The 18,583-nt window shown below is 42.6% G+C and overlaps 1 protein-coding gene across 1 annotated transcript in view; it reads left to right on the top strand.

Annotated features, from left to right (window-relative positions):
* The first annotated feature begins 6,141 nt into the window (after window positions 1-6,141).
* The window catches only part of COLEC12 (collectin subfamily member 12), a 101,354-nt gene continuing 88,912 nt past the window's right edge, over window positions 6,142-18,583 (top strand). The window contains exons 1-2 of the mRNA XM_018081134.2: window positions 6,142-6,182; window positions 18,349-18,399. Coding sequence (XP_017936623.2) covers window positions 6,152-6,182; window positions 18,349-18,399 — 82 coding nt within the window. The 5' untranslated portion in view covers window positions 6,142-6,151. The remainder of the gene's footprint in view (window positions 6,183-18,348; window positions 18,400-18,583) is intronic.

The following is an 18,583-nucleotide window of genomic DNA, read 5'->3' as shown; positions in this document are numbered from 1 at the left end:
GATGTTCCCTGATTTTCAAAGGGTTTTTTTCTTGCTTTTTGAGTATAAATTCAGAGCTGAAGAGTTGTAATTTAAGATTCCCCTGGACCTACTTACACCCACTTGTTGAAGCGTCAGGGAGTTCTGATGGGTGGAACTCAGAGGCTGAGGAGCCAAAATATATTGCAATAATGTTAACTTACTGCAGGGAGGATTCACTGTATTTTTATTTGCTTTTCTTGCTGTGCTCCTCTCCTGTGACCAAGCAATATACAAGCCATATTTACTTAGTCTCTGTTTCACTCTGAGATCTGCACTGCCAGGCAAGAGGTCAAGAAGACCATATATGATATTCCAGTACCTGAAGGGAGCCTACAAGAAAGATGGAGAGGAACTTTTTACAGGAGCATGTAGTAACAGGACAAGGGAGAATGGGTTCAAACTTAAAGACAATAGGTTTAGATTAGATAGTAGGAAAAAATTCTTTACTGTGAGAGTGGTGGGGCAGTGGAACAAGTTTCCCAGAGAAACTGTGGATGCCTCAGCCCCTGGAAGTGTTTAAGGCCAGGTTGGATGGAGCTCTGAGCAGCCTCACCTGGTGGAAGGTGTCCCTGTCCATGGCAGGGGGGTTTGAACTAGATGAGCTTTGAAGTCCCCTTCCATCCCAGGCCATTCCATGATTCTATGATTGTATGATGCATTTGGACTTCCTGTGTGGGTCTGTATTGACATAACCAGCAAATGTGGGGAGTGGACACAGCTGAACCAAGTTATGTTGATGTCTATAAGTAGATTAGACCAGCTTCCACTCCCTCTAGTGCCAGATGGCCTTATGGAGACACTTCTGTGCACCACCTTACCTCGGGGAGCATGCAGAACACACCCAGCTGTCCCTGAACACCAGATGTGTGGCATGTAACAACAGCAGAATAATGTTCCTCTGGGCTAACACAGGCCAATTCTAGGTTCCTGCTTGCTGGCTCCTACAAGATAACCAGAAGCTGAACATCACTGGCATTTGGACAGTCTCAAAACACGGAGAGAACTTTGTTGCCTTCTATCACCATGAATCAAACTCTGGTCAGTATTTGATATACTCCAGCTGAAGAGCTGACCTGGTTAGAACTGAGGCAATAATCTATTCCTGAGGAAATCAGAACTATTTTTCTGTGTGTGTTGAAAGAAACCCATACTATGAACAAACAAATGTTATTTCTTATGTATAGAACTCTGCTTCTGCAAAGATCCTAATAAAATTGGCACTAATTATTTGGTCTTGGTCCTGTCTTCAACATTTAAGCACTCTAGCAGTAGTGGAATTACTTTTCACTATGGAAATTTTGGAGCACAAATGTCAAATATTACATCAGTTTGGATATTCAGCAGACACAACAGCTACAATTGTTTTAGGCAATTTTGACGAAATACCGTGCAAGGAAATTGGTCTGTAAATTGCCAGAATAAAATTTCCCAAACTTTCTGGAGCGCAAATAATCATTCTTCTTTCAAAGTATTAATAAGCCCCACAATGATGTGTTTTATAAAATATCAAAAATATGAAAGAGCAGTCCCTAAATATCATCTGCAGGTAATCATAATAGCTGTACTTCTAGTTGCATTCCAGCATTTAGTTTTTCTTTAAATTTAATGCAATGTGACAGTCCAGTCTATTCTAGAGCTGTCTTGTGTTTTCCTTCCAAGAAATCCAGTTTCTAAAAGAAAAAGGTCAAAGCAATTGAAAGACAAGAGAACTTGCACATTAGCCTTTCCATGATCAACATCCAAACCATAGCTAGGAACAAGTCTGTATCTCTGAGTAATTCTGGCATACTGAAAAGATAGCCAGGTGTTTTGCTGCTTATAGAATCTCCCTCAGTCTCACAGTTAATCAAAAAATAGGAAAGGAAAAACAAAAACCAACCTCACTTGCCAGAGACAATTCAAGATACCTAAATACTTTCAAATTATGATGCTAATTACCCAGATTAAGAAAAGGCTCATCTGCAGATTTAACAAAATTATTAGTAAATAACTTCACCATTTGTTCAGGATCATTTACAAACTCATTAGCCAGATACAAGAATAACATCTTCACTCTGGGCACAGGTCCAAAATGGTCATTAACAACAATATGAAATTGTTGCACAGAAAAAGATTTATCCTTAAAATATGTTATAATACTCAACTCTTACTTTTCAAATGCACATTTTGTATTGAACCCAAATGGCACTTACTTCAGACAAATGATCTTTCACATATGGTTCCTGTGTCACATGCAGTTCTCCTCAATGATGTATGCAATTCTTTTTCAGATTTTTTTTTAATTTAATTCTTGCCCTTTGTATGGCACGTGGGCTCAGGATATGAGAAGGCTGTTGATCAAAAGAGAATGCCACACATACCTCCATGTGCATGGACCAAGGCTTCCAGCATCTCCAAGGCTTGCCAAAGAGCCAAAGAGCTCAAATTTTGTAGGTTAAGCTCTGAGAAGGAGTCAGGCAAGGGCAATGGTCCGTTGTGAAGTAGAATCAAAGGAAACAGGAACTGAGCACATTACCTCTGGGTTTAAATCTCTTCAGCACAGCCTGCACTATTTATTCTTTATTATTTACAGGGAGATTAAATTTGCCTCTTTCTCTTTTGGACTACTGCTGAATTTGAACACATTTTGCAGAGTAAAAGTGAGTGTGAACCATTATAAATGAACTTCCTTGATATTCAAGAGAAGACTGTAGCAAGGAAAAAAATAAGCAACTCACACATAGTTGGTAAGTGCTTAAAGTCACACTATGCCACAGCAACAAAAAGCACTCATTTGGGTAACTTATGTCAGCATTTGATGAATAAATTGTAATAGTTCCATATAAACAAGCCATATTAAGGCAATATGTAAACATTTCTAAAGAAGGATGATTTGTTTAGATCCTCTAGACCTTCTCTGAGTCTGAATCTGGCTGCAACGTGTGATCATTTTGTGACAGTCAGCCTGTTGTGGTAGTAAGCTGTTGTTATATTATTATTGTTGGATGAAAAAATAGGCCTCATAATTTATGTCCTGAACTAGAGTAACAAAAAACCCCTAAAATGAAGCATTTATGTGAAAATAATTTCCCTAGAATGCTGTATACAGTTTCCTAAAAATGAAAGAATACGAAAATACGCTTGAAACTTTTCCTGAGAAGATAAGTGGTTTTCACCAGAAAGGCAGTGTAATTGTCTTCGACAAATTTCACCACAGCTTTAAATGAAACTTGAAAAATACAAAACAGTATATAAAAAGTGAAAGCTTGTGAAGGCCCAGGACTGGGTGACACAGTTTTATGTCACCCAACATAACACAAACCTGTATTTTATACTGTATTGAACCCTAAGAAGGAAGAAATTGTTTTTACAGAGAGAGTAATCAGACATTGGAATGGGCTGCCCAGGGAGGTGGTGGATTCACTATCAATGGAGGTTTTTAAGATGAGACTGGATATGGCACTTAGTGCCATGGTCTAGTAACCACAGCAGTGTTGGATCAAGGATTGGACTTGATGATCTTGGAGGTCTTTTCCAACCCTGTTGATTCTATGATTCTAATTATGTGCCTATTCAGCAGTTTACCTAGATAGCAGGAGGATCTTTTGATGGAAATGGAGGTAAAGTTTAAGGTCTGAGAGGTCCAACTTCATGGGTAGCTCACACCTAAGCAGAAATAAGAGGAGGAGTCTGAAAGTAGCACCTGATTTGGTTGTTCAAATAAGAGGAGGAGTCTGAAAGTAGCACCTGATTTGGTTGTTCAGGGTCAACAACTGTCTGAAACTCAGGCAGAGGAGGGGTTTCAGGCACTTGTTACCTGAATTCAAGTATGCTGGGGTATCTGCATAGTAGCTAGGGATGAAATTTGTATTTGTATTAGCAGAAGATCATCAGCAATTTAAATACATGCATTTTTACATAGATATTCTTATACATTCCTAACATATGTATAAGAAGTCCAATGTGGAATACAACTTACAAGATTAAAAGCCAATATAGAAGCTTACTTTAGAAATATTAAGTGTCCCACTCTGTCCACAAATTAATAAATATTTTTAAGTCACAAGACTGGAGGTAGATCCCAGGCCTAATGAATCAATCATAAACTCTATATGAATTCAAAATACTAATTATTTTTCTCTCAATTAGTAAGGAACATATTTTCCACAGATGAAGCAATTCACTCATCAGTCTCTGCAATTTTGGTTGCTGTCCTTCAGTTCACTAACGTTACTGTATGAAAAATTAGAAAATTGTTATAAGTTACTACTTTTGAGGAATTTTCTAAATTCCTGCACAGTCCTGCTCCTTGCACATCCCCTGATGACACAGGCTTAAAGTAGTATTCTTCTTTCTTCTTTTTTTTTAAGCATTTCTTCTGCACTGTGTTTTCAAACGAAAGTGCTTTTCCTAAGGTGAAATGGAGCTTTGTTATTGGTTTCAACCAGTTTCATGAGAAGTGATGGAAAGATTTCTTCTTGCAAACATACTCATGGGCTTTAGATCAGAGTGTAGATAGCTTTTAGTTTCAAAACCTGAATTATATTGATTCTTCAAAATAAAAATTGTAAATTAGCTTGGGATCCAAAATAAATCACCCCAGTGAGCAAGCACAAGTCTGCCTTATCAACACTGCAAGAGCTGTAGTCCTAATCCAACACTACACTACAGGGTGTCTGTAATTACCTGATGACTGTATTCAGATTTAAGTGTTTTACTCACGATATTCCAGTCAACTACTAGAGCATAAACTAAAAGTTGAGTTGAGTCTCTTTGATATCTGAGCCCTTCTTTAAAGCAACAAATGGCTACTGCAGCTGGTATTCCAGCATTTTTGTTAATCCCTAAATAAAGATACTGCCTCCACATCAGCCAAACACACACATCAAGTAGACGTCAACTCAAGTCATCAGACCAATCAAAGTAATTCAGATTTCTAAATCTGTTCCATAATTTTTGTTCTACAATGACTAATTTTTGTGGCTTTAATCCTCCATTCCTTGCTGAGGCAAGATTGTACCCGACAGGTTTCCAACGCTTTCTAAGTCGGTACACTATGGTCCTTTTTGAAGCCATAGACCCTCTGAAAATACCACGTAGTATAATCATTTCTTTGGACATCCCTACATCCAACAGACTGCAGTATCTCTAATTGCAAAGGCAAAATTGTGTGCATCTCCTCTTTGCATTAGGAAAGACCCTCTGGTGTCTCCACTACTTTGTTCATCCCCAGAACAAACCAGTGCACATTGCACTAGCCCTGCTTCATCAACACTTATGTTAATACTCCAAACTGGATCATACACACTTATCACTGTCTTCAATAGCCTAAAAACGGGTAGCTTTGCAGAAAATCAAAATGCACCTTTCGTGAAAACAGAAGTCTGGAAATGATCACTTATTTCTGGCAACATCCAGAACTAGAAAAATAAAAGATGACTGGCCTGTATATCCCTAATCCCACAAATATATACACACACATTCTCCAGTGTGTGTGTACTGCATGCAGTCCCGTTGAATCCAACAGGACTACTCCTGGCCCTTCATTCAGCACCAGGGTGAACTTTGCACATCCTGCCTTCCTCTTCCCAGCCGACAGATACGCGCCCACCGCTTCAGGAATCCACGGTTGGCGTGTCGCGGTGTGAGGCTGGAGGGGCCACACCCACGAGGAAACCCCCGGGTGCCTGCCACGAGTGTGGGGAGGGAGAGCACCATTCTCCCTCCCGAGCTCCCCAGTCACTGGCGGGTGCCCTGTGAGTCCCGTCCCGAGCTGCTCCCCACGGGCAGCCCCTGCTGCCCACGGCCCCGCAACCCGGGAACCCCGCGGTCCCGCGGGACGCGGCGGGACGGGGTCCGAACCCCCCCAGCCCATCCACCGGCGGGACCCCGAGGCCCGCCCTCGCCGCCCCGGCCGCAGCGGCCCCTTCCCCGGGCGGAGGGAGGGAGGCGGGGCCGAGCCGGGCCTCGCGGGGCTGGCGGCGAGAGCGCGGTGCCGCCGGCGGCCGAGCAGCGACGGCGAGCGGAGCGGCAGCGGCCGGGGGCTGCGCAGCGGGGCCGCGCCCGGCACCCGGCAATGGCCCGGCAGTAGCAGGGAGCGCTCCGCCGCCCGCCGCTCCCGGCGGCAGCCCCCGCCGCGCCCCGTCCGTCTATGAGACCCCGCCCCGGCGCCAAGATGAAAGGTAGGGACGGGAGCGGGCGCCCGCTCCGCGCCGCACACGTGCGCCGCGGGCACGCGCACCGGGCACCGGCCGGGAGGAACGGGCAGCGTCGGATAGTGTGCGGGCGGGGAACAGGCGGCGGGCAGGACCTGTAGGTGCGGGCAGGATCAGTGGGGTGCGGGCAGGATCAGTGGAGTGCGGGCAGGATCAGTGGGTCGTGCGGGGAGGACAGGTGGTGGGCAGCGTGCGGACAGGGCAGCACGCGGACAGTCTGCAGCAGGGCAGCAAGGGGGGATTTCGGGCAGGGTGCAGGCAGGGCGGTCAGTGGGGAGGGTGCCAGCGGCGTAAGCCGCCCGTAGGAAGGGTGCTGGCAAGACACCGTCAGGCAGGTGGCGGGCAGGGCATGCCGGCTGTGGGCAGGGCGCCGGCAGAGCACGGGCAGCTGGTGCCGGGAGGGGCAGAGCGCGGGTCTCACCGCGCCCCCGGGTCATGCGTGGGGCCGGCCCGGCAGCGGCGAGCCCAGGCCCCGCGCACCGAGGGCTGCGCTGCCGCCGCGGCTCGGTTTGTGTCGGTCGGTGCCGGCCCGGGAGAGGGTGTCCGTGTGCGTGTCCGTGTGCGTGTGTCCCGTCATGAGTGCTCTCCCCAGCACGTTTTATCTCGGCACCCAGCTTTTATCTTCCCCCTCGCCGGCGTCCCGAGAAGAAGACTTGGGTTTCTCCCTGGCTTATTTGTTTATTTTTTGCCAGCGTTTCGCGATGTTCTTGGTGTACCTTCTAAACATCTGGCAGTGATTAGGTGCCAGTAGAGGTTTAACTGGCTTGTGAAATGTATTTGGCATATTTCTCCTCAACATCCACCGACTGGAAAATTTTTGATCTTTACTTTGCATCTGTTCAAACTGAAACTTTGTTTCTTTTCTTTTTCCTCTCTTTTCCTCCCTTCCCTCTCCTTTTGTTTTAAATGGGGGAAACATGCCAGTTCTAGTAGTTGACTACATCCTACAAAGTTGTGACAGAAGTATTACCTACTTTAAAATGAAATAAAGAAGCAGATTGCCAAATTGCTACACTGTTACCTAGTAAAAATGTATTGGGGGGGTTGCAAGAAAGCTTTCTGTTTATGAAAATTGATAGCCTTACAGCAAAAGGCATAGACTTTACACACTGAGGAGTACTTACAATGAAAACATCAAAGGAAATTATGGAAAGTTTAGGAGTTTGTGAGACTCGAATCTAGTTTTTCTTCAGATGCAAAAATAAACTTGAAGGATGGAAGGAAAGAAACCATGCATATAAGAAAATTATTTTTGGGCACCAGTGTGCCTGTTCTTGGATTGCAGAGTTTTATTCCAGATGCCAGGAGGCCAGTAAACATCATGATAGTTACACTGAATTTCCAGACTTTGGGACACCAAATGATGTGATTATTTATTCACTTGCCAGAGTAGCTGCCTGAAGGGAGGAAAAACTTTTTGGGAGCATTTATTTTGCAAGCCCACACACACTATTAAGTTACTTCTGACACTGTGGCATGGTGTGTCTCCAGGGCCATGCAACATATTAAAAATAATGTATTTACAATGTTCTTTATTTATAGGGTGCTTGTGCCAAAAAATTTGTCATGAGCTTGCCATTATCAGCGTAAGTGTAATGGCAGGAACAAACCAAAACAATGAGGATCCAGTGATACAAACCAGTGAAACCCTTACGCTCCACTCTTTGGGGTTTTGGGGAGAGGCAGGATGCAAAGGACCAAGGGTGGCAATAACATATAATGCAACTTGAGTCTCCTTCCGTTCTGCCTCCATTGCTTTTTGCAAAGCGGAGAAATGGCATTTGCAGGGAAGATGTTTTTCCTGCTGGGAACACTTGCTGGTGCCCCACACTCTATTGAGAGGGAGTGCTAGTCCTTACCATTTGGTTTTCCTAAGAGTGATCACAGCTATCTTATTTCTTTCCCCCACAGAGTTACAGAAATCAGTAATAAAACATGCAAAGAATACTTAAATGACTGTGCTAATAACAAGAGAAAAGAGAAGCTTCAAACATATCATCACATCAAGTGCCATTGCCACCGTTATGGAAGTCAGAGAGCCAAACCAAATCTTGACTTGGTGATTTCCTTTTCAGGGTACAGATTTGGCTTTTCATATTTTCTCTTTACACTTGATGGTGGCGATAATTGTACGACTGTAGAACTTGGTGTAGTTACACGTTTTTCTCAGTAACAACAAAATGATCTGTTGATTGCAGCTGTCTCTGTATCTACCCTCTCTGGAGAATGGAGGAATATCTAAATAATTACATCACTAAATATCTGTAAGGAATAAATTATATTTCCCATTGCTGGTATTCGTAATGTGTTATGTTTTAAATCAGTAAAACAAATTACGTATAATATGCTGGCAGTTTCATTTCCAGCAAGCAACACTGAGCTCACAAACTTTGTGATATTTTTTTACTAATAATTCATGTGGTTTATATAGGGACTTGACTGCTTTAGGGTCAGATTTATCTTTATCAAATGATACTTCTAAGTTGTAGTTATTTATTGGAGTATGAAGGAGTATTTGTTGCCTGGGAAACAAATGAAAGCAGCTTCCTCATAGTCAAACACCACCATATGTTTGAAAACATTGGCCCTAATTTAATACAGGGACAAGCATTGTTAAAACTGAGAACTTCTTCCCATATATCTGTGATATATTTTGTAATTACTACTTTAAACTCTCTCTGTAATCACTGCTGTCATGGCAGTGCTGGTAATAAGTATTTTCAACTGAAATGTGGATACTGTTTGCATAATGACTTAATACTAATGCCCAAAATTGAGCAATGACAAAGTCAAGGTGGTCATTTTGGGACTGTTGCTCCAGGATGACAGAGAAGCTCTTAATATTGATACCCAAAGTAGCTTAAATGCTTCTTTCCACTACTCCTCCACCTCTGCTGCTTCCTCTACCTCCTCCTCCATCTCCTGCTTCTTCTCCTCCTCCTTCTTCTCTTCCTCTGCCAACCTAAGCACCTTGCTATGTACTCCTTGTATAATGATGGTACTGGAGGACAAATTATTTGGGATCCTGTACTTGAGAACTGGAATGTGACTGAATACCCTGTCCTGTGCAGTTCTCTCATTTGATAAGAAAGATGCACAGGGAGAAACAGGTTTGTCCTTGGTAGTGTTCCACTGAAATCAGTGGAGCCTGTACTGCCTCAGGAATGGCCTAGCCTGAAAGCCCAGCTTTCTTAGCCTCAACCAGTTTACTTTAAGGGCAGCTTAATGTGCTTACTGCACAGTTTTCAGTAGATACAGCACATTGACCTTTCACAGGGTATGCCAGTTCAGTTTACCCCAAGCTGGCCTTATACAGTGAACGCTTTATCAGACAATTAATGAGATATCAGCCTGTATTGCTAAAATTGTCCCTTCTGTGTCTTATCTTGGAGCCTGGATGTAATCTACAGGTAAAGCCTACATTTTCTCTTTCTTTCTCTCTCTCATCTTTGTGTGCACCAAATCAAACAAACAATAATCTGCAAATAGGTCTTTCCTGGGTAGAAACTTCAAATATTAATTTTAAAAAAATCCAGTCCAGAGCATTTTACAACAGCCAGAAAGCATCTGAAAACCAAGGATTAGAAGTGGAGTGATCCAGTAACCTTTACTTAGTCCAGTTATAACAGAGCTTATATGAATATAGTGACATAAACATGAAACATATGCAGGAGGTCTGAGTGGTGTGTGTTGGACATGTCACAGGACCCTAACACAGAAGTTCAAAGGCATGAGCAATTATAATAAATGTGTGATACAACACAGAACAAATCCTGAGCAATGCTACTATACAGTCAGTGTGTGTGCTGAACCGGTTGGTAGCACAAAGGATTTTTAACATATGGATGAGAAAGATGCAAACATGCATCGAAGGATATTCTTGATAGTGATATAGAGGAAAACAGAGTGTTAGAAGCTATGAAATTACAAGAGAAATCTGTTATTGCACAGATAGAAATATTACTGTACATCTGCAAAGGATATTGAGCAGAATTAACATATAAGCTATTTATGACAGGAGTATTTTCAGTAAGAAGTTGTAATTGTTCATCTTTGCTTTCAATCTTCTACTTTTCCCAGCCATGGAGGACAAAGAATAGCATGGGCAAACCTATCCCTGTGAAGAAGGGAGTTGTCTAAAATCTCCTGTGGCTCTTTCTTCTCCTGCTTTGGATAACATAAATTTATTTTAGACTGATTTCACTACAGTTGAGGGCTGAACAGAGCCCCTTTTTTGTCACAACCACTAAAAAGTTTGCTTAGATTCGCAAAGACCGTTGTGCCCAGAGCTTGACACTTTTGCCTGCTAGGATAAGGAGGGAAAGGTAATCTTTCAGAGAGAGAGCTGATCAGGCTTTGCAGAGATAAAAGAATAAAATAAAGAGAGCTGGAAGAAATGTCAAGGATGAAAGCAGTTCAGTACTGCAAAGGATGCATGTCCAGTTATCTTCAGCTTCACAAAACGTTCCTTATCCTGAGGTTCTGCGTGCCAGAACAGAGAATCTCTCCTTCCAGCCCTCCCCCTTGGAAAGCAAAATAAAGACACTTTTTACAAGGCACTGAAAGTGAACCCGATCCTCCTCATAATGTGAGTGTGGTCTGTATGAGTGAGGGAGCAACCTAAGATGAATTGTCTTTGGAGTTTGACTGCTTCCACCTAAAACTGCAATCCCTTTTGGTGCATAAATTTGAGGTGAAGACTGGGACGTCGCTGGGGAACAAAGTGAATGAGTTATGGGAGGTAATAGAGACGTGTTGTTAGGAATGTGTATGCCATTTTAATGCTGCTGTTAATTGCCTCCTCTGACATACAGACAGGGAGGCATGATTTTTCAGTGCACTAATGAGAACAGATCTGTTTGCTCTTAAATCATTATGCTGAAATATGATATGATTTAAACTTTTAACTTCTAAGGTTGACCCTCCACACCATGCAGCTGCTTCTGACCCCAGTACTGTAATGATGCTGTGTGGCACATACAGGCTAACAAATTTCGTTCAAGAAATACCCTTATTTACTGGCTTCATTTTGTGCCTTAAAAGCAAAACCAGAGCCATTGTTGTTACACCTCTGAATTTCATAATCTGTGGGTTTTGTGTATTCTTAAAGTGAGCACTTGCATTTTTTGGGCACAGCAGTAGGGGAGAAGGTTGAGACCAGGGTACTAAAATGCACCCATTTGTCATGATTCTTTGTTTTGTTTGTTTTATGCATGTGTTAGGTGATGAGAGACACAATCCAAGTTTTGCTTTATGCATGTGTTAGGTGATGAGAGACACAATCTGAGTCTTAGGATATGTACAAAGAGAGGATATCTGCTCTAGGACCTTACCTTTTTCAGTCTGTATACTGAAATCAGATAAATTCTCAGATCAGCAGTCTGAAGGACAGAGCTGGGAAAAAGCCTCAGCCTTGTCAGAATCCAAGCTCAAACAGCATCCCAAAGGATGCTATGGGATGCAGGGAGATGAGATCTCTTCCAGGACTGCCTCAGCTGAACCTCTACCATGGCTGCCCTAAAGACCACATACTTGGCAAATGTAGAATCCATGTAATCCCTGTCCAAAGAGCTTACTGCGTGACAAGTCAGACAAAGGAAGGGATGGATGATATGAACACAACACAGACGGCAACAACTGTGACATTGTGAGTGTGACATGTCAGCTGGAGACCTTGTCAATAGGGAAGTGTTTGAAGTGTGGGGTAGGATTTTATGAGGGAGAGCTTATCAAAACAGAGGCAGAGAGAGAAGAGCCTAAAAGGAAAAAGTAGTGGAGAAAGGCAGAAGAGGACTAGTGAAATGGAGCATCTGTGAAGAGAGGGAAATGACCAGCCCGTTAGCACAAGCAGGAGACTGTCCAGAATAAAAGCTAAGAAAATCAATGGAAACCAATTAGACTGATGAAGTCATCAACATCTGAAGGCCACAGCTGTTTGCTGTGCTTCTGCTGGCTCTGTTTCACCTCTAGGTCAGCACTTTGAATGTAGACCCAGTTAATAGTGACCAGAAATGCATATAAATCTGGTGGCTGCTCAAAAAGCTTTTGAAATGTGATATGAGAACGATATTGGTGTTTGGTGTTCTCATCTGTCTGAACAGTTGTTAACATTATAGAAACCTCACAAGTGGATGAGTTTCTCCTTTTCACCAAAAGAGTGCTGAGATGGAGAGAGCGGGCAGGAGTAGCTTTTTGACACTGACTCCTCATGAAGGAGATGCACTTGTTACACAGTTCTGAGCAGAGTTCTTCATCCATGCTGATTTATGGGTCAAAGAGAGAAATATCATGATTTTCAGCTAATGGGCACAGCTTCTTTCCAAATGGTACAAGTAAAAATCTGTTCTTGCTAATAATACAATGATTTTTACAGAGCTGCAAAAAAAAGAGTTATATCTGGAATATAACTCTATAGTTCCCCTTAAATCAGTAGGAAAGGCAGGGCCCTAACCGTTAAAACCCTTTGAGAGGGAAATTTATTTTAAAGGAAACTCTTACAACTGGATGTCATTTTTACTACAAATTAATCTTGTAGTTCTGAGTTCCCAGCCTGGTACTTAGGGGTAGGTTCTAATATATTGTAGTTCAAGTTTTCAGGGGGTTATAAAGGAACTTCTAAAACCTGAGCTGAAACTTAGGCATGACAATTTTCAGCCCAGATGCCTCATTCTCTCCTGGAATAGATTTCCCCAGATTTTTAAATGCAATGTAGAATGTTGGCATCTTTTCTTTATTTAAGACTTCAAACAGTCTTTAAACAAGGACTTTGTATTTATGTTTACGGCACACAGTTGTTCTAGAAATTATTGGATGCCATGTGTCAGCAGCCACCATACAACCCAGCACCTCTAATGGTTCTGAGGTCTTGTTTGCTTTGTTAGTTAGTTGGGTTTAAATGGCTGAACAGGGTGTACTGTTAAAAGGTGACAGCTGGACATGTACATTAGCAGCTTTCTCTAACACCTTCTGTATGCCAACGACACCCACAAAAGGAAGGGGATAAAATGAAAACAACTTCCCTAAAATCACCTTGCACCAGAGGCTCCTCAGATCTGGTGCTGTTCCAGCAACAGGATCAAGTGGTGCTATGGTTATAGACCCTATATAGTCTCAGGGGCAGATTTAGCATCCTTCTTGGCTCCAGGCCAACTCTTTCTTACTTGACCTCAGCGTGACTCATAAGTGGTCCATGATTAATTTATTTAAGATTTAAGAACAAGAATGAGAAATTAAACAGTTCTACTCCACAGATTTTTGCTTTGCCTCTAGCAAATTAATCAAATGAGGGTCTAATTTGTTTTAGATTAAATGAATTCCCTCTGTTCGCTGTGTTAATCCCCAGCTGAACTGCCTTTTTGTAATTCCCACTCCCTTGAAGCATTGTACTGTATCTTATTTAACTCTACAACTGTATTTATTAGAGGTGGTGTAGTAATAACTTCTGACTGCAGGGCAAGTGGAATTTGGCGTTGGTATTTGGTGGGGCATAGCTGTTGCCAAAATACCTCAAAGCTTTTTTTTTTTTTTGACCAGTACTCTTGCTGTGCACTGACTCCCAAGATACCTGATGTATTGCTGCTCAGCTACAATGAGACACTCATTTGTAGCATTCTGCTGTAATCTCCCCATGACAATCTGTTGTAGCATCCAAGGAGACTCTTGTAAACCTGATGAAACAGGAGATCTCTGGTGGTCCTTCCCCTACACAGTTAAATACAATTGGTTGCTCACATATGTTTCTGTTCTGCCCAAAGTTCACCTTTTTTATGGACCTTCCTTCTGCCAGAGTTCTGTAGAAGTCGATGGAATAATAAACCAGCTTTTCATGTTTCTTTGTCTTTCTTATTCTGGATTCCCTTTTTTTTTTGAGTCACAGCTGAGACCTCGATAGAGCATCTTATAACTAAATTATGGTTTGTCTTCCCAGCACTAAAGAGTTAATTCTTCTGTCTGGGACATAACAAGAGATTCTGTTTTATTGTCTGCTTCAAGGAGGAGTCTGGCCTTTATATTTTTCACCCATGAAAATAAGCCTTGCTTGTGTATTAATGTATATGTATGTAACAGAAATACTTGCATTCATTCCAGTCATTCTCTTTGTAACTGAGAAGGGCTGGATTTAAACTAAAGAAAAATACTTCTAACTTAAAGTTTTCACAATGTCAAACAAACTCCTCCTGCACCAGTTTCAAACTCAATCAAGTATGGGCACCACTGATGTGAAAACAAAATTTCCTTTTCTAAGATCAGCCAGTGGTGCTCAAAACTCATGAATTTCTGCCACATCGATTTCTGATACTGCTTTTAAAAGTGTAAGTTATTAAAACGTGCTGGAGGTTTTCTCACTATTTGCTTTCCTACTTGGTGTGTATTTTCTTAACCTCTGTAATTCATAACAGATCATGTTTTCATAGTTTTCTCTAGAAAAGCTGTTGCCTTTTCAATGAAAACTTAGGTTCTTTTGTATTTTCCCAATGCAAAGATATCAGGAAGCTTTGAGATTTTTGTAGAATTTGTGACAAAACTTTAATATTTCCAGCAGTGGAACAGAGGGCCAAATTTCTCCTGCCTCTAGTGAGAGCTATAGTGCCCAAAAGGCATGAGAGGAGGAGGCTGGGTACAGGGCTTTGCCTGGGGACTTAAATTTATAGACTTGTTTGTCAACTTCATTTTTAATATTTCAAATACAGATTTCTTCTGTAGTAGGACTTTCAACCCATCTTAGTGTCTTTTTCCAAAATGCTGTTCATTTCTGAATGTTTAATCTAAGGTTGCTTTATTAATTTCTTCCTTCTTTATTTTTCTTAAATTTGTTACATTACAGTTAATATTGTGAAATGTATTTGCACATGATTTGAGCAAAGTGCCTAGTGGCAGTTGTGACTGAAAGACCGCTGAGCTTTGTCTATTAAATAATTTTCATAGACTTGCCCTAAAATACATTGCTGCCCCTTGCAAGACCAACTCACAGGGACTGAAAAATGTCTTATGTGATGTTCGAGATTTTAGTGAGCAGGGAGCTGGGTCACTAATTGACAAAACTGTCCTTGCCCATCTCCACTTCTTTGTTTCAAACACCACAAGTGCCCTTCAAAATTAGGAGATTAATAAATAAAGTATCCAAAGCTTAAGAAAAAACTCCATCCCTAGCAAGAACAACATGCAGTGCTGCGAATACTGAAAAGCATATATTTTTATTTTAAAACTGCGTATAGAAATATCTAAAATATATGTATATAAAAATATATATGTTGCAAATATTGAAAAGGCCAAAGAAACAACAATGTGATTATAAAAGCGTGACCAGAGGTCAATGCAATTGGGCAAAGCATGAAAAACAGGACAACTAGGGAAGAGGTTGGCAGCCTGGGAGGAAGGTCTTGGAGATGTGGAGTGGGATGAAGCCACAGGATTTAAAGATGGCCTGACTGTATACATCAATATGAATTAGATAAGCCAGGTTACACTCCTGAGAAACAAAGGAGGCAATTGTGTTACAGCCTGATAGCAGGAGAGGGCAGGAAGCTAAGGGCTCTGGAGCAGATATTTTGTGCAGCATTTTATCTTTTGTACAAGAGGGAAAGATTTTTCCTGAGTAGCTCACTGCTAGGATGAGGAATTTGGTTGTTGATGGTTTATTAGTATTTGTCGTGTTTTGTTGGGTGACCTTGTCTTTAGATAACATTCAGTACAATTGTGAGAGTTTGTTTGGTTTGGTTTTTTTAAAGGTTTCTTTCTGCCTTCAAAACGAGCATGTGTTTGTTTTGCCTGAGAAGCATCCACTGGCTCTTCCACTTCTTAAATGTTCATCTGAATTGGAGGTGTAGCTTAAGATGTGGACAGGAGCACCGCTGGCAGTAAGCAAAATGTGTTACTGGTGAAGAATATTTTTTTAGCTGTTCTGTCAATAGTGTCGTCTGAGTAAAGGATGATGTTCTGCAAAATGATGTATTTCATGGACTCCTCTACTGCTTCAGGCAAAGTCTCCCTCAGACTTCTGTGTGTGGCACCTTGCAGGTCAGAAGGAGGAACAAGTCAGTTTTCCTGCTGGACATGCACTCAAATCATTTAGGCTTTGTTGAGCCTGACTGCAGACTGAATCTTTACCTTTGAATTCATATCCCCAGGGCTCTGCGGTGGCCCAAGTGAGCTGTGGCAGCAGTTAGCACAGTTTCATGATGCAGAGGAGTCTGATCATGTACACTAAGTCTGTGGACAAAAAAGGTCTAACTGAGCACAGACTTCTCACTCCATCACATCTGTTGGTCTGCATTTAGCTTGCTTTTCCACCGCCGGTCATTAAGTGTTCCCTTCTGGTGAACCCCTTGACTGGCCCTTGAGCTTCTGTTTCCCTTGCTCCCCTCAAGTCAGGGAAAGGCCTGGATGGAAAGGTTGCAAGCTTCCTCAGCATCCTGTGCTGGAATGGTGGCACAAGGTGACCAGCAGCTGCTGAAGCACCTGGGGGTGCTGAATCAGCCTCCCTGCCAGTGCAGTGCAAACAAAAGCCCAGAAGAAGTTGGGGTTTGGACAGCAGGGATTGCCATGAGATGCCAGCAGCGTTTTTCACAGCATGGAGGCAAGGCTTGCCTGCATGTTTGTGCTGGGAATCACAGCAGAGACAAGTGTTTCTTCAGCATGGCAGTGGCCTAAGAACCACCGGCTGCTACTTGGGAAGCCATGTCCTAGGTCCTGTTTAAAGAGAGTCACATGGAGGCTTCTCCCAGTGTAAAAATGGTGTGTGTCGGAGAGGGAATGGATCTACTCTGCTCCCTCTGGGCAATAGGGAAATGGGAGAAGAGCAGCCTGGGTTGTGCTGCCCTCCCTGGCAGTTGGTTGCTTGGTGCAGAGGCTCTGCTGATGATAATGCAGAGCTTTTGCCTTTCCTGTTGGTAGAAGGAAGCTGAACACACGAACACAAACATATCCTTTTTTTTTTTTTAAAGAAGTCGAGGGTGTATTTCTTTTGCTGATGCCAGCCTTTTCCTTTGCTGCTGGAATGGAGAGGATAGAAGGAAGAGGAGAGAAATGAAGCTTCTGACAAAATAAAATCATGATTATTAGCATATTACTGCTTGCTAACATAAAGATGAGATCAAAAGGCTTAATGAAGTCAATCATAGAATATCCTGAGTTGGAAGGGACCCACAAGGATCATCAAGTGCAACTCCTGGCCCTGCACAGGGCAGCCCCCAGAATCACGTCATGTACCTGAGAGCATTGTCCAAATGCTTCTTGAATTCAGGTGGGCTTGGTGCTGCGACCACTTCCCTGGGGAGCCTGATATTTTCCTAATATCCAGCCTGCTGTGACACAGCTTCATGTCGTCCCCTTGCGTCCTGTCACTGGTCACCACAGAGAAGAGATCAGTGCCTGCCCCTCCTCTTCCCCTAATGGGGAAGCTGTGGGCTGCGATGAGGTCTCCACCCTTTCTCCCTTTCTCCAGGCTGAACAGACCAAGTGACCTGAGCCACTCCTCATATGGCTTCCCCTCTAGACCCTTCAAAATCATCACCATCTTGGTTTTTATTTTTCTCATCTGTTTGAGTTTATCAGTTCTGTTTCCTATTTTTTATTGGATCTTGCATCTTCAAGTCAAGCTAGTGCCCATAGGAAGTGGTGGATGGATGGACAACCATCCCCTCTGACTCCTCTCTCATTACTTGGCATGGCTATGTGTGGCACCTTGTGTAAAAGGCCAAACTGGTGCATGTGTAGCCTGAGCCCAATGCCTGCACAGCCCGGGCAGCTGGCTGGAGTGAGTGCTGTGATCTGGGTGAGCCTGCCCAAGCAGCATGCTGGTGACAATTGTGGCTGTCATTGTGATGAGGGACATTTCTACTCTGCTCTGTACTTAATTGGCCAAGCAGGCCTCACGGTAGCTGTCTGGTGATAAATCTGCACAATTTGTAATCTGGAGTTCTGCTGGGGGTTCTGGTTAGGGGAAGGGCTCTGAACTGCCTTCTCTACTTGAAGACAGAGGTGGGAATATGAGCAACAGAGAGGAAGATCAGTGACATGCCTAACAAATCAATTAAAGTTACATTAATTCATGAACATTTAAGTGTAAAAACTTCTTCCCATCTTTTTCCAGTGGTAGTAGTAATAATCTGCTGCTGTGTCTTTCTTTCTCCAGACGATTTTGCAGAGGAGGAGGAGGTGCAGTCCTTCGGCTACAAGAGGTTTGGTAAGTGGCAGCAGGTCTTTCATCTTGCTATCGCGTAGTGCTTAGGGTGAATCAAACACCTGCTATGAAAATCTTCCTTCCTGGCAGCATCAAAACATACAGGTACAGTCCCATCATCTACTTTAATCCAATATCTTCCCAAAGGAAAGTGTGATTTTTAGACTTGATTTATTTTCTTGGCAAA

This window comes from Manacus vitellinus, unplaced genomic scaffold (assembly GCF_001715985.3).
Source record: "Manacus vitellinus isolate BGI_N305 unplaced genomic scaffold, ASM171598v3 scaffold_1_pilon, whole genome shotgun sequence".
Lineage (NCBI taxonomy): Eukaryota > Metazoa > Chordata > Aves > Passeriformes > Pipridae > Manacus > Manacus vitellinus.
Note: the sequence above shows the minus strand (reverse complement) of the source record. Positions and strands in the feature narration are given on the sequence as shown.